Source organism: Fukomys damarensis, unplaced genomic scaffold (genome assembly GCF_012274545.1).
Source record: "Fukomys damarensis isolate Sample0158 unplaced genomic scaffold, DMR_v1.0_HiC HiC_scaffold_7, whole genome shotgun sequence".
In the NCBI taxonomy this organism is placed as follows: domain Eukaryota; kingdom Metazoa; phylum Chordata; class Mammalia; order Rodentia; family Bathyergidae; genus Fukomys; species Fukomys damarensis.
This window is the reverse complement of record NW_022900919.1, coordinates 37015797-37041827: the sequence shown is the minus strand read 5'-3', so window position 1 is coordinate 37041827 and position 26031 is coordinate 37015797. Positions and strand designations below refer to the sequence as shown.

General features: G+C 40.4%; 1 protein-coding gene and 1 long non-coding RNA gene across 2 annotated transcripts in view; both read right to left on the bottom strand.

The window, feature by feature from the left end:
• Pak5 (p21 (RAC1) activated kinase 5) overlaps window positions 1–18301 on the bottom strand; it is a 36262-nt gene extending 17961 nt beyond the window's left edge. Inside the window, exons 1-4 of the mRNA XM_010638013.2 lie at window positions 18275–18301; window positions 17757–18137; window positions 3218–3709; window positions 133–266 (exon numbers count right to left, since the gene is read on the bottom strand). Of these exons, the coding sequence (XP_010636315.1) occupies window positions 133–266; window positions 3218–3709; window positions 17757–18137; window positions 18275–18301 (1034 nt within the window). The remainder of the gene's footprint in view (window positions 1–132; window positions 267–3217; window positions 3710–17756; window positions 18138–18274) is intronic.
• Window positions 18302–18413: 112 nt separating this feature from the next.
• The window catches only part of LOC104871904, a 242132-nt gene continuing 234514 nt past the window's right edge, over window positions 18414–26031 (bottom strand). Inside the window, exon 4 of the long non-coding RNA XR_782990.3 lies at window positions 18414–18474. This is a non-coding gene — a long non-coding RNA (uncharacterized LOC104871904). The remainder of the gene's footprint in view (window positions 18475–26031) is intronic.

Sequence of the window (26031 nt, the reverse complement as noted above, 5' to 3'; positions counted from 1 at the left end):
GAAAAAGCTGTGTTTCCCGACTCCAAAGTGCTTACAATTTATGAAGCATTTGTAAAGATAGTCACTGAGGCCAGATCATAATCAGAATAATAAGCATCTTGGATTGTCTGTATGGATAATAAAGGAACTTACCTGGTATGAGTCACGATGTCTGTCAAGGCACCACCTTCTAGAAACTCCATGACCACCCAAAGTTCATCACCAACAAGGTAGCTGTTGTACATGTCGACCACATTATCATGGTGGTAATCCCGCATGATCACAACCTGTGTACACGAGGAAGATACTTTTTGACTTGTGATAGTGAGACTTGACTGTTGTCTTGTGGGTACACTTACACATAAGTATAATTGATTGAGAGGTATTGATTCTAAAATGATGTATTCAAGAATCTAATATAGACAAAAGGCAACAAGGGTAGCTAGAAGGAATAAAAGTAATCAATTTAGTAGGGTTGTGAAATAGCTCATCAACCAAACACTGGAAAGAGAGGGGGGATGAAAATATACAGAACACAGGAGCAAGGTTTGCAATCAAAGACATTCAGTTGACTGTTGTGGGGGATGAGACCCTGAAGATCTCCTTTTGAATGCAATGTCCACGTTCCACTGTAGATTAGCCTAACAAAGGGTCATCTACTCTTGGTAAGTAGGTATGAGCCCCGGAAGTGAATGAAGCACATTGATATTAGAAATAAGGGCACATGAAACTAATTTAAATCCTTGGGAAAAGGTAGGGGTTGAATCTAAAGGAGGTTTTGTCTGAATACAAAGAATATATTTGGAAGGTAAAGAGAAATATGATGTAGGCATAACAAAGGCTAACCTGAACCTGCTTGTTGTAGAAAGTGTCCAGATATTGCTGCCCTGTGGCTTCATCCATTTACTTTTTTCAGAGTTTGGTGTTTTGGTAAGGGAATAAATTTCAGAAGCCAGAAATAGCAGATAGGGAAGATGCTTGTGAAGCCCACTCACCTGGAGAAGTCTGTGAGATGGGGAGCATGCTTAAGAAATGAGCACCATGCGAGCTGGAGATAGTGAGGTCCATGGGGGCTGCACATAAGCCTCCAAGAATGGTTCAGAATTACAGCAGAGAGCATTCACAGAGTGTCTAAGGACCTTTAAGAGAATAAGCATGCTCACAGTGCAAAGTCAAAGGGGTCGAGCATCTGTACATCATTCGGGGAGCTCCAAGATGTAGAGACTGGTCTCTTGACATCCTATTTCGAGAGCTTTAGGGCTTCACTTTCCTATCCACAAAAACACACCTGTCTCTCCAATGCTCTTATAAAATTATTAAAGGTATATTAATAGCACAATGCCTGCGATTCATGATATAGTTACTCCTGTTTTCCAGTGGGTTTCAGAGTTCTTATCAATAAGTTGAAAAGACGCACATGAAAATGGAAACAAATGTGCAACAAATACAGGAGCGTTCCATAATATCTTAGGACCCCGGTAAGACAAATTCTGCTAACATGACTGACACCGTGCAAAGAACACAGGATTTGATGAAGAAATGAAAATGGCCTAAAACATACAGTAATAAAAGTGTTCATTAAAACAGTAAGATTTATTCACGTTTACCTCATTAATAGAGGTAGTATGATAGCATCTGATAATGTTTGTCAAGGTAAAAGAGGACTATTAGTGAGTATCTAAATGTGGACATTACATATCATATCACTTCTCTTAAAAATTCCATTTATGTAAATTTGATCTGTTCATTCCACTCCTTCAAATCTAAGGAATTTATTAGATATGAGGCCAAAACATTATTCATAACAACATTCAATGCAAAGTGATAAAGGCCACAAATGGTAAACAAAATCAGAGACTTATTTAATTATATGTGATAGATGATTATGAGGCCACTAGAATTATGCTTTTAAGGGCTGGGGATTTAGCTCAGTGGTTCCGCTGCCTGCCTCGTAAGCACAAGATCCTGAGTTTGATCCCTGGTACAAAAAAAAACATTGTTTTTAAAATATAGTTAAAAAAAGCTGAATAATTTTCATTTTGTGTTAGTTTGTTAACATTATATGTTAGGAGAAATTTAAAAATTATAAAACTATTAATGTAGGGCATTCCTTGTTTGTGGTGTTTTGTGAAATATTTTCTTGTTTTAAGGAAGAAGTTACTATTTTTATAGTTAAGAAAGAAAATTTTAAAGTTCCTCAATAGTGAGGGTCAGTATATGGGTAAGCTCATCTCTGTTGTGTTAAAAAATAAAATTGGCCACAAAGAGTATAAATGACATCACAGCAGTGTGAAAATTGTACCTATCCAGACCTGTAAACATGAATTCCATATCCATGGATTCAACCAGCCATGGATAGAAAATGTTTCTTTAAAAAAAATGCATCTGCCAGGTGTGGTGCTACGTGCCTGAAATTCTAGTACTTGGGAGGCTGATGCAGAAGGACTGCTGAGAGTTCAAGACCAGATGGAACTATATAGAGAGATCCTGTATCAAAAAACAAAACAAAATAAAACAAAATGTACCAAATAGTCACAGACCTTTTTCTCATCATCAGTTCCTAAACAATGTGGTATAACAACTCTCCACATAGGATTTACATTGTTTTAGGTATTATAAATAATCTAGAGATAATTTGAAAGTATAAAGGAGGATGTGCAAAAATTCCATTTTATATAAAAAATGTGAGAAGGGCCAGGGATTTAGCTCAGTGGCTCTGCCTCCTATCTTATAAGCCCAAGGTCCCGAGTTTGATCCCGGTACAAAAAAAAAAAAAGAAGAAGAAGAAGAAGATTTTGGAACCAGCACAGGGTCCTGAAACCAATCTTCTGCAGATACTGGGGGATGATGATAATCCACATAGACAGGCTGTGTAGCATGAGATTTGGAATCTGCTGGATGGGGATCCAAAGCCCAGCTCTGCAGTCAATTTGCTGTATGATCTTGGGCAAGTCATTCAAACCATCTGAGAGTAGGTTTACTTCTTGCTAATCACCTTTCTGCTTCATAGGATTGCTGTATCATAAGGTCACAGAGGACTAAAACTTGGCACAGTGTGACAAAGTACTAATAGAATAGTAAATATATAAAACAAGACTACAAGGAAAGACTACAGAGGGTGCCAGGTTTGTCTTTATATTTTCAGAGTCTTTCTAATGTCCTAAAATGTACATGTACTATTTCTGAAAAGGAAAACAACGATGCTGGAGAGAAAAGATGATGCCATCCCACCACATACCTCATTGAAAAGCAGTTCTCTCCTCTGTTGCTTTCGGAGGTCCATTTTCTTCACTGCCACCTGTTTCCCTGTGTGTTTCTCAGTTGCAATACACACGATGCCTGTTGATCCTTCTCCAATTTTGATGAAGTCATCCAAGTATTCCCTTGGGTCTCCTGGGCTGACCACCAGCTGTAGGGCAGCCCGAAACTGTTCATGTGACACCCTGGAGGGCTGCTGGTCTGAGGAGGAGCCCCAGCTGGGTGGAGGGTAGGTGCTGGGTGAGATGCTAAGGGAGCTCAGGTGGGAGGCAGTGGGGATGTACCGTGAACTGGTCTGCAGGGAAGGGTGGTGGTACAGACTGGCTTTGTGGTACCCAGAAGGGTACTGGTGGCTGCTTGAAGAATATCCCGCTTTGCTTTGACTTTGAGGTAGTTTGGAGGGGCCCCTGGGATAGGTGTCAGACCCAGACAGTGGAGGACTTAGGACCATCTGTGCTCGATCATAGTCCACCTGGGAAGACAGACATGGTTGGAGAATATTGACAGACTGGATTTGAATCTGAAACCTCCACCTGGTGAACGACAATCAGCAACAAGTGAGCAGAGGGCTGTGGTGGGGCACCTACACCATTGGCCACTGCTGGGAAGAGCCTTTCACCCATGTGTACCATGGGTGAGTTCTGATTCAGTGGACTTTATCCAAGGTGCATATAAGCTTTATTTTCTTACTCGGAAAATTAAGATCCCATTCTTCATTAAATAACATCAGTGTTTAGACAGCATGAGGAGGAGAAATAGCAGGAGTAGAAGGCCTTTTCCCTTGCATCTGAACTCTCATACTTGAAGGTGGTGTGGATTACCCACATACATAAAATCGTACTTGTATCTCTACATATGGCTCTCAGTGATAAGTAAGTGGCCTTTGCTTCAGTGTGAATTATAAAGTAAACAAATGTAATATTCTCATCAAATAAGGATAAATCTAATCAAGAGTAACCAAAATTTGTAAGTGTGTGTGTATGTCTGTGAAAAAGACACCCTCAAAGGGATACCAGCAAAAAACATTCCAAGCTGGTTTTGAAGCTGGGACTGAAGGAATACAGCAGAGAAATAGGGGGACAGATAGACAGGGGACACAGGATGCTGGTGACAGGAGCATTCTTATATGATTCTAGGTGTAGCTGCCACAAGTCATGTCCTGCAAAGGATCAAGCATGAGCTTTGGAAACCCTTGGAATGACAGAGGTCAGGGACAATCCGTACTGTCACATCACACCATGTTCACTTCCTTGTTCAGTCCAGAAAGCTCTATTGAGTGCTCTCTCTGTTGTATGATTTAGCAGAACAATGCTGGCTGCAAAGATGGTACCCCAAAAAAGGCTGATTAGGCCTCAGGCTCCTTTGTAACACAGGGCTTTAAGAATCCTCTTTCTGCTGGGAACTATGGAATTTCCACTGAAATGACATCAACTTGGTACTCTATTCTTTCCATCTACCCTGAGGATCTGGCTCTGGTATAAATTACTGGTCACATATAGTCATATAAAGTCAATAAAAATAAAATTAAAGTTAAAAATTCAATTCCTCCATCATCGTAGTCAGATTTTAAGCAGCCAGCAGCCATTTGTTTGCCCCAAACAGCACTCATACAGAATATTCCCACCACTTCAGAACGGTTCTCTGGACAGCACTGTTCTGGATGAAGTGACTGTTCTCAATGATGAATTAATTCACTGACTCCCACAAGTTACTACTTGAACAACTACTATGTGCTGGTCACCTTTTCAGGTGCTGGGGAAGGGGCCACCAAAAATCAAAATAGATGGTACCTCTGCCCTCCTGTAGTCCATATTCTAGAAGAGGAGACAGATGACAGACAAGAAAACCAACAAATACACGGTATCTGCTCCAGTCCTAAGTGAAGCAAAGAAACATGAAGTAGGGTGAGGGAGCTGAGTGCAATGGGAACCGTCTGGGATAGACTGATCTCCACGTGCCTGAGGGGCACCAGGAGGGCAGAAACCTGCTGCCCTGAGGGAATAAGCTGAACAACAAGGCAGAGGGATAGCAAGGAGGACCTCCTAGAAGAGAAGGGGTGGGGAGGCTCAGATATTGGACAGAGTACAGCCAGGGGCCACATCATGGACACCTTAGCATGCACTCTGGCTTCCCCTCTAAGTGAGGTGGGAGCCACTGGAGGGTGCCAGGCAGAGAAGAGTATGGCAGGTCAGCATAATTCTGGCTTCTGGAGAAGAGACTTTGGAAGCAGGAGACGAAATAAGTGGAAACAGCAGTGTGCTTACTTCAGTCAATGCAGACAGTGCTTATGTTGGTTTTCTGTAGATGGGGTGAGAAAGGAGGGGATCCAGGCTAAGGCCAGAAGATAGGGGACAGGATTTACTGATGGGTTGGATCACAATTTGAGAGAAGGGAATCAAAGATGATGCCAGGATAGCAATGGGGCCTTTAATGAGATGAGGGATCTACAGGGAGGAACGGGCCTGTGGGATGTGTAATCAGCATTGGCCTATACGGTGGCTCCCAATGTTCCCTGTCTCTCAATATTCATACTCTTGTGTGGTTTCCTCCCACAGTGATCAGGGTTGATATGAGTGATAAAAAATACAGCAGAAGTAACAGTCTCTTTTTTTGCTAAGTAAAAACAGGAGTGCAGTATCTTTGCTCTGGCTCTCTCTAGTCTCTATGTCATGAGGGTCCTCAAGAATCTTACAGAGAGATCCATGAGGCAAGGAACTGAGGCCTCCTGCCAGGAGCTAGCCAGAAACTGAAGCCTTCAGCCAACAAGAGTGTGAGCCATCCTGGAAATGGATCCTCCAGCCCAAGACCAGCCTTCAAATGACTGCATCCCTGGCCAACACCTTGAATGAACCTTGAGCAACACCAATGCAGTTCAGCCCTCCCATGTTTCTGACCCATATACCTAAATGATTTAGACACTTCCAAGGTTAGGGAAGAGTTAAGTCTGAAGATGAATCTGAGAGTCATCTGTGTTTAACTGACATTAAAATCATGATGTTGAATGTATACAGAAAGTCCTAAGTCTCTTCCAGAGAACAAAAAGAGCAGGAAGATCTTGCAAAAGGAACAGAGGAGTGGCCAGTGTTGTAGGTAGGAAATTAAGGTAGAAGGTATTCTTGAGACAAGAGTGGAAGAATTCCAAGAAAAGAAGGAGTAATGAATCATGCCAAAGGCCACAGAGAAGTGGTCAATGGATCTGGCATCATGGTGAGACAAGCAGCGGCTCAAGCTCCTACCCCACTACGCTGCCCAAGAGGAGGTTGGTTCTACAAAGTCACTGCATACTAAATTCAGTGCCCTGGCACTAAACTCAGCCATTCTGCACCATTCGTTGGCTCTGAGGTGCCAGTCCTTCCCTGCTGCCCACACAACATGCAGACCTTTCCATCTTAAGAACACCGCACTCTATCCAGGTGAGCTCAGACCATTCCAAAATCCACCAATAAGAACAGGGCATCCACTAAGCCAGTGCCTTTTTGTTGGATAGGAAACATACATGGGAATGAGTTCTGACTCGGCTTTAGTCAAATTATTTAGTTTTTCTGAGCCTCAGTTTCCTCATCGGTAAAATAGAATAACTCCTACTTCCTTTGGTCACCAGGAATTCTAATTGAATTCTTCCCACATAGTTGAATATGTATTACAAAAGTTCAAATGCTGATTGGCAGATACATTTTAGGTAGTGTTACTGTTACAGAAAATGCTTAGCCCAGTGGTGGGGATGTAAAAGAAAATAAATAATAACTACATACTAATAAAACCAGAGAGCATTTATTTAAAATGTTCAATGTACCAGTGACATATATATTCCTGCACATTAATCTTCAGAACAATCAGATGGGTACCTTTAATTGTACTGCATTGGACAATGTATTAAAATTAAAATAGGATATTAGAAAAACAGGTTGAGTTTTTCTAAGCCCCTGTCCTTGTGCTATTCAAGGATGACTTGTCTGGGAGTAGGGAGCTGTAAATTTCACTGGAAGTTGGACAGTTGGATTCTGCCTTTGAATTATTCTGCAGATCAGCCAATTTTAGGTGGACTAGCAAGGCCAGGGAGTGAGGAGAAAGGAGGTCTTTGATTTTTATTTCTCAAAGTGACCTGGGAGCCGTTCGTTTCCTTCATTCACCTGTGTCTATCTTAGAGCATTTTCTCTTGCACTTTAAACAACACTGAATTCATTCCTCCCAAGCATATATGTTACCTCTGTAGATATATTACACATTGGAAAGCGGTGTTGTGTCAGCATCACAAACATAGCTGCACACTGCATTAGGCCCTTTGCTCCCTTGTCACTGTCAGCGGCCTTACTAGGGTCTGCTCTTAACAACCAGCTTGTGCCATAAAGAAGAGGACATTGACCTGCAAGAAGGGGACAATTTCAGATGTTACAGATGGCAGGTCGAGCTCTTTGGGAAAGCTAAATGTTGAAATTAGGTCTTTTAGGCAAAAAATGCAATTGTCTTTCACAGCTGCTGCTAAGAGTGCAGACTCTTAAAAAAGCAATGAGGAACAATTGTTACTATGACAGACCATTTATAGAACTGAAATGGAATTACCGAAAGGAGAATTAATTCTTCTTCTCAGGTAAGGGAACACATGGTCTCTTCTTTGGGGCTTCCATCCATTCAAGAAGATGTCCACAGACAAAGAGCTGGCTTTGAGAAGGAGAAATGCATGCCTCACCCTGTGTGGGGCACTGTCATAGAAACTCAGCTTTTACTTGGGTCATAACTAGCTGCAGCTCCATGATGGTCCCTATTACTGGCCCACACATTTGTGACAGGTCTCATTTTTTTTCGCTCTGGGAATCAAGTGAGGAGAATTGTATCCCATTTTCTTGCTGGTAAAACCAAGGCTCAGGGAAATAAAACTTACCTCAAACAATCTAGGTTAAATGGTCCCATATTCCTAGAAGGATTATACAACCTAGTTCGGCACAGGTCTGCCCCTGACTCCCAGTGAGAAGGCTTCTAGATGTTACCACTGCTCAGGACAATAGCACTACACATCTGTTGTCTTGCCTGCCTTGGCATTTCTACCATTAGTTGCCACAATATGGTCTTTATGATCAAGGCTGAGGCTCTTTCTCCTCTCTAAAATGCACAAGTATTTTCCTGGGAGCCAAAGTAGGGTTCTTTCCTTTAAGTGCCTACTTTCTTGGAAGGAATAAGAAATACTAATGTTAACAATAATATTTATTAATATTTATCATTTATTGAGTGCTCTCCACATGCCAGCGGTGAGTGTCCTATGCACTCTATGCACATTTTTTTTCCATTTAAACTTCAAGTTAGATCATAAGCCTCATAATTGTTCCATCTTACAAATAAGGAGACTGAGGAATAGCGGATGAAATAGGCCATACAAAGGCCCCAAAGCACTTGGAAGGAAGAAAGAGGATTAAAAGCTAGAGTTGTTTTAGCAGTTGAACCCTACCTGAGTCCACAGAGACAGGCTGCTGTGGTAAGAGGGGGACACAGTCAGTACAGAGGCAAGCAGTGTGCACTGACAGTTACAGAGATGAAGCCTGGCCAATGTATTTCATCAGAGGCCCAGATGTCTGAGCAGCCTGGAGCGAGAGGTAAGAACTAGACCAGAAATGATGGATGATAATGCCCAGGGCAGAGGGATGGAAGAAAAATTAAGTTTTTTTTTTTTTCTTAATGGTCTTGGCTCACAAAAATCAGCTCAGAATATACAAGAAAAGAATAATCACAGCAAAATGAGCTGATGATCTAGGTACGTAATTCATCATTTTCATTTTTGCTTTGGCCAAAGTAGAACTTTGTGTTGTTATATCAATGCCTAAGCTTTCCTGTAAAAGTGCTTTAGGAAAGCCATTTTCTGTGATGAGGCCGCCCTCATCCTCTTAACGCAGGTTTTCTTTCCAACGATACAGGCTATATTTGGCGTGAGTGAAACGTAAGTGATGAGTTTGTCTATACATATTGTTTTCCACACACATGCATGTAAAAAGGAGGTACAAAAGAATCCAGCCTGGACTGTGTGGCATTTTCTACACTCTGATTTCCAAATACATTCTGGAAGAAAAGAGTAGTTGGCAGGAAGTTCACTGGAGCAGGACTAGCTAAAGTACTGTGAGAGACACGTTAGGCTAGGGCTTTAGCAAAACCTCAGTGCAGTGGGATGAGACCAGTGAAAGAGGATCTGATGAATCTCTCATCACCCGTGTTCCAAACCATTTCCAAGAAATTTATGTACCTTGTTTGCCCTTGTGGGCTTATTATAAAGACTTGGGGATGCTGAAGAGGGATGGTAAGCTCTGTGGAGGAGAGAGAACAATAGAGGTGCTGCACAGACTTGCTCCCCATTCCTCTTGTGCTTTTGTGAACAGTGAGTGTTTAGGAACGAGGCCACAGTCTGCAGACTTTTTAAAGAGGTAGGGGATTCCATATGGTGGGATGTAATAAGAGAAGATTCAATGGATTGCTGTGCAAATTATCAACCAGGCTGCCAAACTGCTTATTGGTACTGTTACTGGGCCACTAATGGCCACCGAATATTGGACACATTCAGAGAAGGGATTCTTACTATTGGAATCTTGAAAAACACTGACAGAATGAATAAGTCTTCCTGAAGCCCTTCTTTTTTCAAGTGGCTAATAATATATTCTTGGTTTTTGGTTTCTTGACACCTTTTAGCATACAATATAAATTAATTCTTTTTTTAAAAGGTGCTTTTTCATGTCTCTATTCAAAACATAAGAAGAGAAAAATAAAAAGGCTGTATTGTATGAGAATAAATAATCCCCAGTTAACAATTCAGCCTGGCTACCCTTCCTTTCCACACTGAATGCAACATCTCCAAGGATAGGGTCAGACACAGGCTTGTGATGTATCAAAATTGTAAATAATTATGGCAATGAATTCATTTAATCAATCAATTTCAGCAGTGGTGTGCTGGGGTGGACGGGGCATAAAACTCCATACAGCTATCAATTGCTCCGATTACAGCTGGCTGTCAGCCAGAATTCCCCTGATCCATGTTAGTTAAATGCACATTAATCTGAATTTGGCAGTGTAATCAAGGGCCTAACTGAACTGTGAAATTGAATTCTGCGGTAGAACATCATTTGACCATTTTATGCCAACGCTGGAAAAAGCCTTGCTGAGGGAAAGGCAGGAGAAAGAAATGAAGGGAAAACGTCCCGCTGCAGCATTGTATTTGTCACCTCAGCCACCCTGGCCTTTGCGATGGTGTCGGCCCCGAGCGTTTAGGGTGGCTGCCCTGTGTGTTCCCATCCCACAGGACGGGGGCTGCAGGACATTCCACCAGGGATGGAGAGTTATAGGGGTGGGAGGTAGCTGTTTCCAGTGCTCGGTGTAATGCTCCAATACACCTCCGAGAGCACAGTAAAACAAAGAGATCGCTCATCTCCAAGAGGAAATAGGCAGACTCGGTACTGCTTGCTGTGAGTAAATCAAATGTGGGATAAAAGCAAATCATAGTCCTTTATTATCTGAGCATGGGAAGGACATCTTCAATTGTCCTGACTTGACTTAAAGAAAAATGTGAGTAGGACTAGCCTTGGCTTGGGGAAGGGAAAAATAAGACTTGTAAGAATTCCAGGAGAATCACAGATCTGGTTTCTCTGCAAGGACATTTTAAAGACTCATAAGTAAGAGAAGAAGATTCATGACATCCCATGCCCCCCACCCTAGCTGTGCTCTGCGTTTCCAATTCACTTGCCCTTGCCCTTATGTGGGGCAGATAGGCTGACCCGTGGCCCGTGCTCATATGTCCCCATCCTTCAGGTTTCAGCTCTGCTCCTCTGACCTCTGACCCAGGTGGCTGCTGTCCTGGAAACTCAGCTCTGTCTCTATGATTACAGGGTGATAGGGAGCTGTTCAATCTCCAACTGCATTCTAATAAAGCAGTCACCGCTACTATTCAGCTCGTACCAGACATAGTCAGTTTCTGCTGAATTACATATTTTTCATTTACAAAATGGAACAGCCCTATATCAAAGGCAATAGTTCGTATTCACCCTGGCTGGACAATAAAGGGACAAGGCACACACTTTCAGCTGATATTCAGCTTCTAGTGAAAGAGGAAAGCACCTGTGACCACTGCCAAGCAGTAGCCATCTTGAGCAGGCCCTGGGTGGCACCCAAAAATATCAAGGTGTTTGCAGGGTATGGAGGCACATTCCTGTAATCCTAGCATTCTGGGAGGCTGAGGCAGGTGAAATATAAGATGAAGCATATTCTGGACACTTTATCAACTTAGCAAGATCTGTCTCAAAATAAAAAATGAAAACATTGGAGCATGTAGCTCAGCACAAAGGCCTTAGATTCTGTGAAACAAAACAAAAAGCAAACAAAAAAAACTCAAGCTGTCCCCAATGCAAGGGACCCAGGAAGTAGACAGTTTTGGATGGTTACACACATTAACTGGATTTCTTACTCCTTGAGGTGGAAAACTGTTTATCATCCTGAACATTTTAACTAGGAATCACCCAAAGCCATTACAATGGATGCCCTGTTAGGCATGTAAGAGCATACACCTTCTGACAAAGTCTGGAGACTTATGTACTTCCCCATTTTACAAAAATATAAACACATGCACACAGAAAGCTCATACAACCAGCTTGTGGCTTCTGCAAATAGGTAGAGCCCAGTTCCAGGATGAAATCCATAAATCTACGATCAACAGGCTCAAGCACACAGGAACTGTGGGATCTTCTCTACTGCTGATTGAAATTGTCACAGCCAAAGAACCCCTGGAAGGTGCAGCTACAAACTCAAAGAATGCATACCCCGTCCAAGAGCAGCATGATGGAGCACACCACGGTGACCTGGGCTACTCCACTGTGACGTGGAGGGCCTCTGTGTCCATAGGACTGGCTGTTTACCCCAAAATATTGTTCAACTGTGTCAAGATCTCTGGGAGTGGTGGAGATGGACAATTTCAGTGGAGATTCATTTCATTCTTTATTTGCTAATGGGAAAACCCATTCATGATGACCAAAATATAATTTACTTTAAGAACATCCATGAGAAGATGTGTCTATTTATGTGCTAACGTCTCCATTAGAAGGATCAAATGTTAGAGATGTAACACTGAGTCACCTCTGGGTGCTTGATGACTTTAGGATACATCCTGTATTAGCAACTATTTACGCGAAGAAAACAAATTTAAAGGCAATATTAATATGATATTAAGTGATTCTCTTTGCCTATCTCCCTTTCTCAGACTCTGGGGCAGCCCATCAGGCTTCACTAGTGTTGCCATTTTATTTTATAACATAATCAGGCCCCTAATGGGTCTCTAAGGGAGATTCTCAGTAGAGTAGGAGCTGTCATTTTGTTCCTGCAGCTGCTACTGAATCTGGGCATGACATTTGCCACAAAGAACAGTGAGTCATTAAGCTATTGACACAGAAACACTGAGCCCACTGGTTCTAGTGCTTTTTCCTTCTAGAGAAAGCAAAGTGATAGCTAAGCAATGAAAGAACAACATACAGGTGACCTCAGAAGAAAGGTCTGGGGAATTGTGTCAAACTTTTCTTTGTATTCGTTTTTCACTCAGAACTCCTTAACATGTCATCCGTCGGGACACCCTGGTCTGCGGCATTAGTTATTCTCACTTGCCCTGTGCAGGGAGATGGTGGGATGAAGTGGCAAGGTTGGCTGGAGATTGTACCAGTTGATTTTAATTTCTAACTTGACTCAATTAAGAAATTTCTGGAGAGGGGGCTGGATCATACCTGAATTGTGTTCATAGCTAAACATTTTGTTAGGAGGTGGGTCCGGTTAGAGGAGATGCATCATTGGGACTGTGCCTTTGGAGGGTTCTATCCCTGGGGATCTTCCTCTGTGCTCTGCTTTCTGGCCACCATGAAGTGAGCAGCTCTGCTTCACTATGTACTTCTACCATGATGTTTCTGCCTTCCAGTCAGCTGACGATGAACTGAAACCTCTGAAACCATGAGGCAAATTAAACTCCTTGAAATTGTGGGTATCCAGTGTATTTCCCAGCAATAGGAAAGTTGTCTAATACAGGCACGGAGTTACATTGTTTTGACTTAGCCTCTGGCTTCCACGGAAGAGATGAGAACTTCACTTTCATTCTAGAGAGGAGCAAACTTTGGATAGCAGCATTAGGGTCCTCAAGCCAATTCAGTTGTTGAGGCTTTGCATAACCTTGAGGAGGTCACTCAGCTACTTTTGCCTCTGTGACCCACAATGCATTGGTGAGGACAGTCAAAGGTATGCAGAAGGGCTGTGCAGGTCATCAGATGGAATTTGTTCCCATGTTTTGAAAATATGTAAAGGATTATAATGAGAGAACTTTCCTATGGCTGGCATTAGCAGATAAGGTGACATGTCTTCCAACAAGAAATATTCCTGGGAATAAAGGCTAAACTCAACTGCTTTCTATATGCTCTTCTATATTTAATTTATCTTATTTAAACTTCAACTCAAGTCGAATATACTAAAACACACTACAGATGAAGGAACTGAGGTACTGAGGTACAGACAAGAACAGGAGTCTATTAAGTGCTCAAATCTAGGCTATCTCATTCTAGAATGTGTAGCCTTTTTTACTGATTTTAAAGTCTATTTTTGGGTTATCTTTAAAGAAAAGCAAACAAGTCTATCACCTAAGATAGAATATGTGTATAAGAGCTTTTCACAGCTCTTTACCCTTAACGTTTTCTTGTAGCCATGGTTCCAGTCTTTATCCGAAATTCACAGTATAGCTGATGCTAAGGCACTTCTCAAAGATTCTGTTCTATCAAGAACAGACAGAATAAGCATTCCCTGTGTATCCCCAATTGCCCATTCCTCATCTGCAAGGTGCAGCTATCAGCAATGTGTGAGTCCCGGCCCAAAGACCTCATTACATTTGCCTTTCTTGCCCCTCACTTTTCTTTTATTGAAACAGAAATGTTCTGCACACATAGACTTTAGAATCACAGGGACATAGTTTTGAATGTGACTCAGCCATTGGCTTCCACATCCTTCTAAGCTAAGTCAGTGAAGATTAGCTCTATGAAGATTGGAGTCTCAGCTTCCTCAACTGTACAACAGAGATGAATCTGAATACTTCTGGAATTGTGAAGACTAACTTGGGTAATATTTGCAAAAATGCTTCTCATAATCCTTGGGACATAGTAATCATCATATGATAGCCACTGATTGTTACATGCAGAGTGATGTGTAGACTATGTGCATGAACAATTAGGCTGTTCTAACATTAATTTATTTAACGGTCTCACAACATGATGAGGCAGGAACTGTCTTGACTTCCATTTTATAAGAAGTGAGGCATAATTAAGCACCCTGCTCACTCAGTAATTAGCAATATTAGGACTCAAACTCTAGCATATTACCTCCTCCAAACTATACCCTTACCTACCCCAAAGCACTTGATCAATAGTAACAATAGTGTGATGATTCTCAAATGGGGCTGATTTTGTATTTTTCTTCCCTGGGCATTTTGTGGTAGCTGGATATTTTACTTGTCATGAATAAGGGGTGCCATTAGTATGCCCTGGGGTGAGGCCAGGGTTGCCACTGATGCTCTACCCTGAACAGGGTGGCCCTCACAACAAGGAATTACCAGGTCCACAGTTCCAAGAGTGTCAAGGTTGAGAAACACTGCTGCTGAATGAAACAGAATGATCCAACCTAACCACTGAATTAATAATTGCACTAATTTAATAATTGCCAGTGCAACTTCACAACTATGAATATTAAAAAGAGTTGTAAGAAGGGCTCCTTCAGAAGCTGCCCCAGTGCATAGGGGACATGCCTCATATGTGGTAAGGGGCTGGGCTCAGAAAGAGGGATCCCAGCTAGACGATGAGCTCACTGACCAGGCAGTTACATCACTTCTCAAAACCCTTTTCCTCCGCTGTGCAACAGGGCACAGGAGGATCAACAAGACAAAGTGTGTATCTGGCAATCAGAGATTGCCTCCTGAGCTGGCGGGACTATTATTACATTGGGGCTTCTCAGTGGTTGCAGCCAGAGCAAGGAATGGATGAGCTGGGCCAGCACCAAGACCTAAGAAAGAGCCAGCCGCTGCCTGGAGAGCGAATGAGCGGCACCATGTACACAGGTAACAACCCCAACTGCCAGTTCTCCTCCCTGAACAGCAGCTCTGTCTGCAGAGAAGGGTGGGAAGCACGCTCTCTCCCCATCCGGAAGAGTTCTGTGGCGTGAATGGTGCTGAGGGTGGTTTTTGTTTGGCTTTCCTTCCACATCTCATGTCATCTGCTCAAACAGTCAAACAACATCCAAAAGTAGAGAGTAAATTTCATGTCAGCAGATTTCATATAACATTCCCGGTTCCTGTATGCTAAAAGGAAAATGATATAGGGAGATAACACAGGAGAAGTATTTCTTTTTTACTTTTTTTTTTTTTGCTGCGAGTTAATATTAGTATTTAAATTTTTTATGGCAAAATGTAAAACTGGTGTCCAACACATACCCCTCCTCAGTTATGCTCCATTTGGAGACCTACGGGAGTTCTGTGGCCTCTCTTTTTATGGGAGATGTGAACATTACCCACCCTCCTCTAGAAATTTCCATGAGGCAAAGCCAAATTATCTGAGTCGTGATTGCTATTTCTTCTCTCAGCTGGAAATCCAAATGTGATTGGTAGATTTTTAATAGTACAGTTCTAAAGACACAGGCACCTAACTCTTTTCAGAGAGATGTTATATTTTTAATCAAGTAAACACATTAATTACTGACACACTTTCCACTTTCTGCCCTCCCACAAATCTGCTGATGAATTTCTCGTGGGTTTCCTAGGACACGTGGAACAGGGCCCTACTCCTTTGGATTTAGCCACAGAACATGTCAATTTGCTTATTTCACTCTAGAACTCTGAAAAGGTTCTCTGCATCATGTTACTCACAGAGGATGATGGCCATAGGAAATCAACTAATCTCATGTTTCACAATACATTCATCTGACTCCATAAAGCTTGTGACTATCGGTAATTAGATTTCTTTCCAGAAATCATGGGGACAGGAAAATAGAACTTGGAGGCAGTCATGACTGTCTGACTGCGGATGCTCAGATATATTAACTTGGTGAGATGAAAAACATTGTGATCGCCTGAATTTTAAGTGGAGGTGCATGTTTCAGGGCTTCATGTCTCAGGATTTATCTTAATTTTATATCTTGGAAACTAAAGTGACAGCTTCTTTGTTTCTTCTAAAGTGTAGCCTAAGTCACTTGCGGGATGTCCTGAAATGCTTTTAATCTAGGATTAGGTCTATGAGAAAGAATAAGCAAAAATAAATAAATAAAAAACAACAAACAAAACCTCAAAAACCGCATTAGCTACCTACACTCAATACAGTAGACAAATACAGGTAGGCTTGCCGTACAGAGTGTGTTGTGCTATCCATCAAACCTCTGGGCAGAAAGCATCTGGTACAAATGTCGGTGGTGTCCCTGCTAGAATTGAGTCTCTCTACTGTCTTGAGACCTCTATAAAATCCGCAATCAGTCCCTGTCTTGAGACCTCTATAAAATCCGCAATCAGTCCCTAACACTGTGTTCACTTTTGCTGTACAGGTGAGGCTTTGAAACATCTCTAAGCTACCGTGGAAGAACCAGCCACTTGTAACTCTCCATAGTATTTCCAAAAGGCTTAGATCCTCCTAGAAAAGTCTATGCTTTGAATAAAGATTCTCTAACGATAGTCTCTAAACTTTGGGATAACACAGTGGGACAACCAAATTTTAAAGCAAGTTTCCAGGAGCTAACATTGAAAACATTTTTTAACCAAAAAAGGAAACTACAATAAAACAAAATAAAAACCATACCTAAATGGTCCAGAAAACCCCCATTTTATACAAAAAGTACTGTTTTGACACAAAAATAATTGTAATCTCAAAATGAAGGACTGTACCTTGAGCTGAATAAAACAGCACATTTTCCTGATTTTTTTTTTTTCCTTTCCCAGAGGTCCACATCAAGTTTAGGAGAATGTGGGAAATTCTGTGTTGGTCCTCTAATGGCCCACAATCCTCCACTCCTTAATGGGAACTAAGTACAACATTATTGCATAAAATTTATCCGCATATCAGAAAATATTTCAACTAAAGAGCATTTTCTTTGCCTCTTAGAATCAGAAACCTTGAAGGAGATTCCAAAAGGCAGATTATTATTTTCATGATCTATGTGCCTTGTACTAAAGCCTTTGTCCTTGGGGCTAATGGGGTGAAATATGAGGGGATCTGAATACGGACTGGCAGTGAGAGGGCAAACTTCGTGATGCAATCGTGCATGCTCATAATTCTAGCTACTCAAGAGGCCGAGGCAAGAGGACTACACTTGAAATCTGCTTGGGCAACTTTGCTACATCAAAGTAATTTTTTAAAGGGCCGAGTTGTAGCTCAGCAGTTAGAGCACTTCCCTAGGATTAGCAAAGAAAGAAAGAAACTAAAGTGGCAACAAGATGTATGAATCTAACTACATACTATGCTGCGGAGGTTGTGACCCACTGGAGTGGCCGCGAAGGTTACCTTCGGAATGCACATGCTGGGCTCAGACAGGCGCGGGTAGGTGTAGGAGCTGTAGGAGTGGCCCTGGGGGTGGGTTTTAAATGCACTTGCTCCGAATGGCATCAAGGGTTCCTGGAGCCCTGAGCCCGACTTGGATCTCTGCCGCATGGCCGGCTGGGGACTCGTCTGGGTCAGGTAAGAGGACTTGGGCCTCCTGTCGTAGTCGTCCAGGCCGGACGCCCAATCGCTCTCGCTGTAGGCTAGGCTCTCCTTGGAGGTGCGGGGTGGCGGGAAGGCGAAGGTGTAGTCCAGGGTCGAGCTGCTGGCGGCCCGGGGCGGCTCCCAGCGGAGGTCGCCCAGGTCGCCCGCTCTGCCCAGGGAGTCCAGGTGCACGCGGCAGTGCTAGCTATTTTGAAGTAATACATGTCATCAATTCATTGTTGTGAAATATAGTTACCCTACTGTCCTATGCAGAACATAGTTTTTCTTCCTGTCCCACTCCACCACTATGTGTATTAACTACACACACACACACACACACAGAGTTTCCAGGCTTTGGTAACCATTGTTCTATTCTGGACTTCTATGAGATCAACTTTCTTAATCTCTGCATGTAAGAACATATGGTATTTTTTAAAAAAGAACATATGGTATTATTTGTGTCTCTGTCCCCAACTTAGTCCTCCAGCAGCCCGTTGATGGAGCTCTCCTGGCAGGGCTTGTGTCCTCGCACGATTGTCTGCGGAGAGTCAAGGGAGCAGTGTTTAGGGAAAGCTTGTCGTCTTTTAAAACATGAGGGAAGGTTTCCGCTTCCAGCCCATTCAGCACAAACCACAGCAGAAAAGAGACCGCAGGAACATTGAGAGGCATGCATGTGTATGTGCTATATGCAGTGTGCATGGCCTATATGTGATATATACATATTTTATAGATGTATGGTAACAGGAAATGCGTTGATTTTAGTGCCAAATTAAATTTTAAAAATGTTTGGTGTACTGGTCATTGAACCTAAGGCCTTTGCACTGAGCTGTATCCCTAGCTCCCTTCCCCCTTTTAATTTGAGACGGAGGAGGTCTTGTTAAATGGTCCAGGCAGTACTCGAACATGTAACCCTCCTGCCTCAGCCTCCCAGTGTGCTGGGATTACAAGCATGCACCTCTGTACCTGGCAAAATAAAACATATATTAAACAATGGTCTGGTATAACTGACAATGTAACATAGGAAGAAGAAGGGCTAAAGGTGTAGGGGAAGTGGGAAGGGTAGGGGAAAGGTAATAAGGGAAAAGAAAAAATATAAGAAAATGAAAATATGTAAATAAAGTTTTTGTAAATAGGGAAGGGAGGACGGGGTGAAGGGGGGCAGGGGTATGGGGAAAAAATGAGACCCAAGACCTGTCATGTAAAGGTACAAGATCCCAATAATGAATGTAACTGTACTGTATACCTAAAATGTACCAATAAACTCAGTGAGCAAAAGAAAAATGATGATCTTAGCTGATCTCAACAGAGAGATCCATGAGATATCTACTTAGGCTGTCATACTCTTATTTTCTAGTTTAGAGACAAATCCCTTTCCTGTTCCTCTTTCATCTAAATACACTTTAACCATCTAAAAATGAGCCAAAAAGTTAAATTTTAACAATATATATGTGGTTATAAAATATATTTGATATTTTTACATTCATTATTCAAATGATTTGCAAAACCATAAACACTGTCACTTGAGTATTAACGTAACTAGAAATGGGAACTCATTTTTTTAACATGTTTGCATAAGATGCATAATAATTTATGCTATGAGACTTTATAAAAGAGGAAGATGCTTTCTGAAACTGAATAAGGAACATTGTGAACATTACTTTTACAGTTTAGGCTTTGAACACATCTGATATTCTTATTAAGCATATAACTGTAATGCTTGCTGTGACCACACTTCACTGAATTCGGGTGATTCAGTAATGATGTGATTGTACCTAGATCCTAGTGACAAACTGTTCCCTTTAACAAACCTAAATAACACTGGAATGCAAGGAACAGAGAAACAACAACCCGCTTCCAAAGCGAGTCAGCTATGCATCACGATGACAAGGCGCGCAGCAAAATGTGATGGGGGCGGATGATGTGTGAATTCCAGGATTTTAAGAGAAAAATACCTTTGAACAAGTAGCAAGGACTTCAAAACCATCTCAGTTAGTACAATATGAGAGAGACTATAAGTTGTCTTGGAACTCAGTTGTTCTCTATTCATGGTGAAAGCCAAGGGTTGTATTTTTTGCTTTCAAATATTCTTGGACTAATGCTTTGGGTCTGTACCCTTTTCTTGCAAACAAACTTTTTGTTTTATAATAATTTTAGATTAACATATGAGTTACTAAGAAAATGTGGAGAATAAGTTATATACTTAACTTTCATTCACTTTTTCTCATGGTTAACATTTCATATTACTATTAATGAAACTTCACTTTAGGATTTTATGTGTTTTCTTCTAGTGCTCTGGGGTTGCATCAGGGCAGATAATTACATTTATTTGTCATGTCTCCCGAACCTTCTTTGGTCCGTGATAATTTCTTAGTGATCAGGTATTTTGCATAATGTTCCTCAACTGGATTTTTCTTTCTTTTTTTTTTTGGTACGGGGGACTGAACTCTGGTCCTTGCGCTTACAAGGCAGGCCACCGAACTGCTGAGCTAAATCCCCGGCCCATTCAACTGGATTTTTCTGATGTTACCTCTTGGTTAAACTGGGATTATGGGTTTCAAAGAGAGAGGGAAAAGTAGCAATTGATTACATAATTCCCATTGCAATTACCACCAAAATGACTTTTTAGTGTTGATGTTAACCTTGATCACTTGGGTGAATCAATGCTTGCCAGTTTTCTACACTGTAAATTAAACTCCTCTCTCTTCCCCTTGGAAGATGTCAAATGCTACTTTCAGGGGTAGGTGTGTCTACATAAAGTGTTTGGGATTCCGCACAGGAGATTTGCTCATTGTTCCACATTTATTAATTTATTCAATTCTTTATAGCAATATGGATAGACTCATGGAAATTTTTAGAAATACTTTTGAGCCATAATCTAATGTTGTGCTATTTGTTTTGTTGATAAAATGATTCCAGCTTTTGTCACTGAGAGTTCTTTCAGGTTGGCTGCTGTGACTCTTTGAAAATCCCTCTTCCTTTTATTTTTTGAGTACTTCTTTACTGTTAATCACTATAAGATGTTGTAGATGCATCTTGTATTTCCCTCTCTCTGTCCCCAAATCCGCCATTTCTCCAAGGAGACCTGATTCTTTTACTGGAGAGTGGTGTTAGAAATGAGTACCTGGATTCTGGCTATACTCATCGCTATTGGAGTATCATTGCTTCCAGGCCTTCAGGGAACAGATTTTTAAAAAATGTGTTTGTAAATTAACCCATATTGCACACATCTAAAATTGTATCTATCCATTTGTATCTGTCTTAAGCTGAGTATAAATTTATACTGATATCTCTGAATCTAATCCAATATTACATGGTTCATTCTAGCTTTCCTCCTTACCTATGTCTGTAACCTCTCTCACTAACAATATGTTATGGCTTGTGTCTAGATGTCCTCCCAAAGCCTCATGCAGTCACAGGTGGGGCTTTTTCAGAGGTGGCTAAAACTAGGCTGTGTGATTGATTCATGGTGCAATGCTAGGATTAAACCTTCTAGGATTGAAGGTACGTGATTACGAAATCAGTCCACTGGTTGCTTTGGCACTGCCCTAATCCCAATAGCCTGGATACAATAGAAGGGACAGAAAGAGGCTTGTCTTGTCCCTTGCTTGCTTTGCTACCTTCTGCCTGCCATGAACTGTTTCTCCTCTATGATGCCTATCTGCCATGCCACCTGTCTTGGAGCAAGCTGATTATGGACTGAAACCACTACAAACTGTGAGCTAAATAAACCTTTCCTCCCTTAACTTGTGAGTGTCGAGTATTTTGTCTCAGCAAGGAGAAGAATAATTAAAACACAACACAAATGCCAGAACTCACCATCTGCCATTCCTTTATGCATTCAGTTCCAGTTTAATGATACAGCAATTTCAGAATTATTAACCCATTACACTATTGAAAACACTGTTGTTAACTCCGGTACTGTTTACATCCAGTTTTTTTTTTTTTTTTAATTTGGTCTTACACTTTCCATTTAAAGAGTTGTCTTCCAAATATAAATTAATGTATGTGTGTGTGTGTGTGTGTGTTGGGATTGACCCCAGCACCTCAAGCATAATAAGCATGTATAATAGAGCTAAGCTATACCTGTAGCCTAGGTTAGTGTCTTTTTCTGTACCCACTTTAGTATAATAGTGTCTATGTTCATATTTCTTTTTTTTTTTAGTTTGTTTGTTTTGTGGCTTTTTTTGTTTTTGGTTGTGGTTTTTTTGTTTTGTTTTGGTTTGGTTTTTTTTTTTTTTTTTTTGGTACTGGGGATTGAACTTGGGTCCTTGTGCTTTCAAGGCAGGTGGCAGAACCCCTGAGCTAAATGCCTGGTCCTACATACATTCAATTTCCATGGGCTCTTAAAGGGTTGCTGTTTCTGTATCTAAATTTATCCATGGCCTTGCAATAGAGGTGTCTGTTATTCCTCCTCTGTGCTTGTTACTACATATTCAGAGAGGTGTAGTCAGTTCACAGGCAAATTTATAGCAGTAAACTTAATAAATGGAATTTTATAAGTTTGTTAATATAGAAGGGGAAATATTAACATTATTATGAGCTAAATGCTATTCAGAAGAAAAAAATTTAAAAATTTAATACAAGGTAGTATTTATTATCATTATTATGAACCTTAGGCTTCTAGTACTTTTGACAGCAGGCAAGCTACTTAAGCTTTCTATTTTAAAGTTTCTTAATACATAAGATGGCAAGAAGGCATCCTTATCTCATTGAGTTAATGTGATGATTTAATAAATAGTGTAAAACTGCTGATAGGTTTCTCAGAATACAGAATGTCTTAGTACATATTAGTAATTAAGCTACTTTTTCCGTAAAATTTACTTTGAGATTAAGTTGATAATGTTAGAAAAAAGAAAGCTACAGTGAATCAATGAATAGAAATAAATAAATATTATTTTGATAGCCTGGAAGAAATAGGATTTAAGCAGTAGATTTTAAACAATTAGTAACTTCAGACACAAAACAGATTTTTAAAAATTTAAACAGAGGTAAATATCAAGTTAATTACAATAGTCATATAAAATAAATATTCTTTAATAGAGCTAAAATTGATTATTTTTAAATCCTTATTAGTACTCTGTTGGTGCCTTTCTTAAAAAGATTGAATATATGAGCCAGAAAATTAACAAAATTAGACTTCCAAGATATAAACTGAGAAAAGAATGGAAAAGTAAGGGTACTAGAAATAAAGCAAAATATTGATAGTGGTTGTTTGAGTAGGGGATCAAGGATGACTTTTATCTAAGACCAGGGCTTCTTAACTGTAATATTTACACAAATCACCCAAAGGTGCTGGGAAAGGAAGCTTCTTATTTAAGAGGCCAGGGGAGGGACCTGCATGGATGAAGCTCTGAAAACCTTTTAGGTGATGCTGCTGGTAGTCCATGGGTCACACTTTGGACATTTTCCAGATTTTCTGCAGTCAAGGTTACTTTTAAAATAAACATTAATCTGGGATATGCTTTTTGCTATAATGGAAGTCAATATTATACACACAGAAGAGTACTAAATGTTCTCCTTATTAACTATATATAGTGTAGTAATAATTTTTTTTAATGTTCTGTCCTCTCTATATACGTATAGTATTAAGTGTGTATACATATTGTGTCAAAATGACTTGAAGTTAGAGTTGGCTTTGGGAGTTACACTGTTCAACAGTTTCTCTTTCCACATGAAAGTGAAGTTTTTTTATACTCAACCAAAGTAATGAACTGAATATAGATTTTTTTTTTTTTGCCTTTTTGGCTTTAAAATATTTCCCTGTTTGAGTACACCTGCTTTTTTAGCACCATGATCTTACTATGAAGCTGTAACCCTTTGACTTACTAATAAATGAAACCTGGGTACCACAAACATAAACATGTGATTGCAGATATTAGAAAAGAAGAAATTTTAATCTATCCATAGTCAAAACAAAACAAAAACAAAACAAAAGACCAGAACAGCCAAGTCAACAAAAACCAAAGGAAAGTTAACACATGCTCTAATGTACGCTCCTTTCTTGGATCTTGTTTTCTCATTTTTAGCACTTAAAAATGTTTGCTGATGGACAGCATTTATCATTCTTCAAGGAAGCACATGCTTTTCCTTGTTTTAGTGAAAACTATTAACTTAGTGTTTGTTTGTTTGTTTGTTTGTTTTTTGGTACCGGGGATTGAACTTGGGTCCTTGCGCTTGCAAGGCAGGCCACCAAACCACTGAGCTAAATCCCCAGCTTAACTTAGTGTTAACAAGTATGGACTCACAAAATCTAAATGTGTATTAGAAATAAATTACCTACTGGCTCAAGAAATGTAAAAGAAAAGAAGGATATTGTAACCTTATTTGAACAAGAAGATCATTTAAATAGGGGCAATATTTCTTGCTTTGACTCAAATTTCAATTCTGAGTTCAAAATTAGCAAAGCAATAATAATGAAATTCAAACATGTAGAATTTTCCAGTATAGTTTAACCAGGCTTTAGGACGGAAACACAGCTATTTATTATGGTCAGCAGCTGATGTTTACTAAAGCAAGATTGTGCAGTTTTAGAGAGATCAATAATACAATAATTGCAAGGATATCTGTGAATTTTATGCTGTGGAACCTCTAGGCATTAAAAATCAATGCAACCCAATCTATTGAAGTTTGAAGCTGAGGTTCTCATTGTCTTCCCATTGTACCCTGGACCAGCCAGGCATCTGTTCTGGCTGCCAGTGACAGCGGCCATATTTCATGGTGCCCCTTCTACAGGCTGGCGGCTGGTGATAAGCTATAATGGATCTGTCCAAGAGAACAGCTGTCTCCCCATGTTCCCAAGGAGTGAAGAAAAAGTGCCTCTGCTCTCATAGACTGTTTTAACCTTGACAATAATGAAGTGTGTAATTAACAGCTTTGCCCTAATAAGACCTCACGTTTCTTTTTCAAAAACAGTATCTTCTCTGCCCCTCAAGAATGCACTTCATTTTATTCATTCTGGGTAAATACTTCTCAGGAGGCCAAGAAGCCAAATATCCCTGTGACTGAAGAATAAACCAAGACTCCCTTATGCAGTATCTACTTTTAAACTACTTAAATTCTTACCCTGTTTGAAGCGAACCAGTTCCTTTGTTTTTATTAAGGTATGTGGATAGAAATGCCTGGGTACATTTCACAACCAAAATAGAACTGAGATACTTGCATTCTTATGGGAAGAAATGCTGACTTTTGGTTGGATTTTGTAATAGTGTAAGACCTCATATCTGTTTTCCTTCAGTTGTCTCTGTTTATCTTTCTACCACTACTGGATGTTGGGCTAGTTGGGTGAATAGTTGAGAGTCATATATACCTAGAAAAATATGGTGATTTGGGCAGAGTATCATGGAGTGGAATTGGTGGTGAATGTTTCTAAAATAGGAAAACTCTTCTTAGCAAATTATGTGATAGTTTTAATCACATAGAATTAAAATAACTCACTTCCTTCACTAAAAAAGTTATATTTTTACAAACTATAGGAAAACATGTACTTAAAGATTTGGTGAATTTTGTAGAAATCAAGATTTTCTCATTAATTGGAAAATATTCAATTGTTTGTCATTTTCCTTGCCTGCTAAAATACAGGGATACCAAAGCAGTTAATGAGCAGTTCCATAGGAGAATAATTTCTGGGGTGACAGGATTAACTGTTAACTTGGGAGAGTGAATATGAAGTTTGTAGACTGGATTCTTGGTGCTTGGAACATAAATTACCCGGGTTGTGGTCACCTAGTTCAACCAGTTAATAGGTGTTTAAAGTCATTGTGTTTAGTCAGTTTGAGACAATGAGTAGTGTAGTAGAAAATTTAATTCAATCGCTTGCTGGTTTCTCGTTTAATGATTAGGAAGCAATAAGATCTAAGGAGTGTCTCTGTTCAAAATGTATTCATTTGGTAAAAAGAAGTTATTTTTTATGGGCAGAAAGTATGCCCAGAAGAATAGAACAAGATTTAAACAGTCCATTTCTTAACTTGGCTAGTGAATAAAATTTAATGTGATTTTGTAAAACTTACATGAGCTGTGCAGATAGTCCTTGCTTAATGACCCACCCATATCACGAGTATTCAGACTTAGGATGCACTGTTTGTTACTTATGACCAGT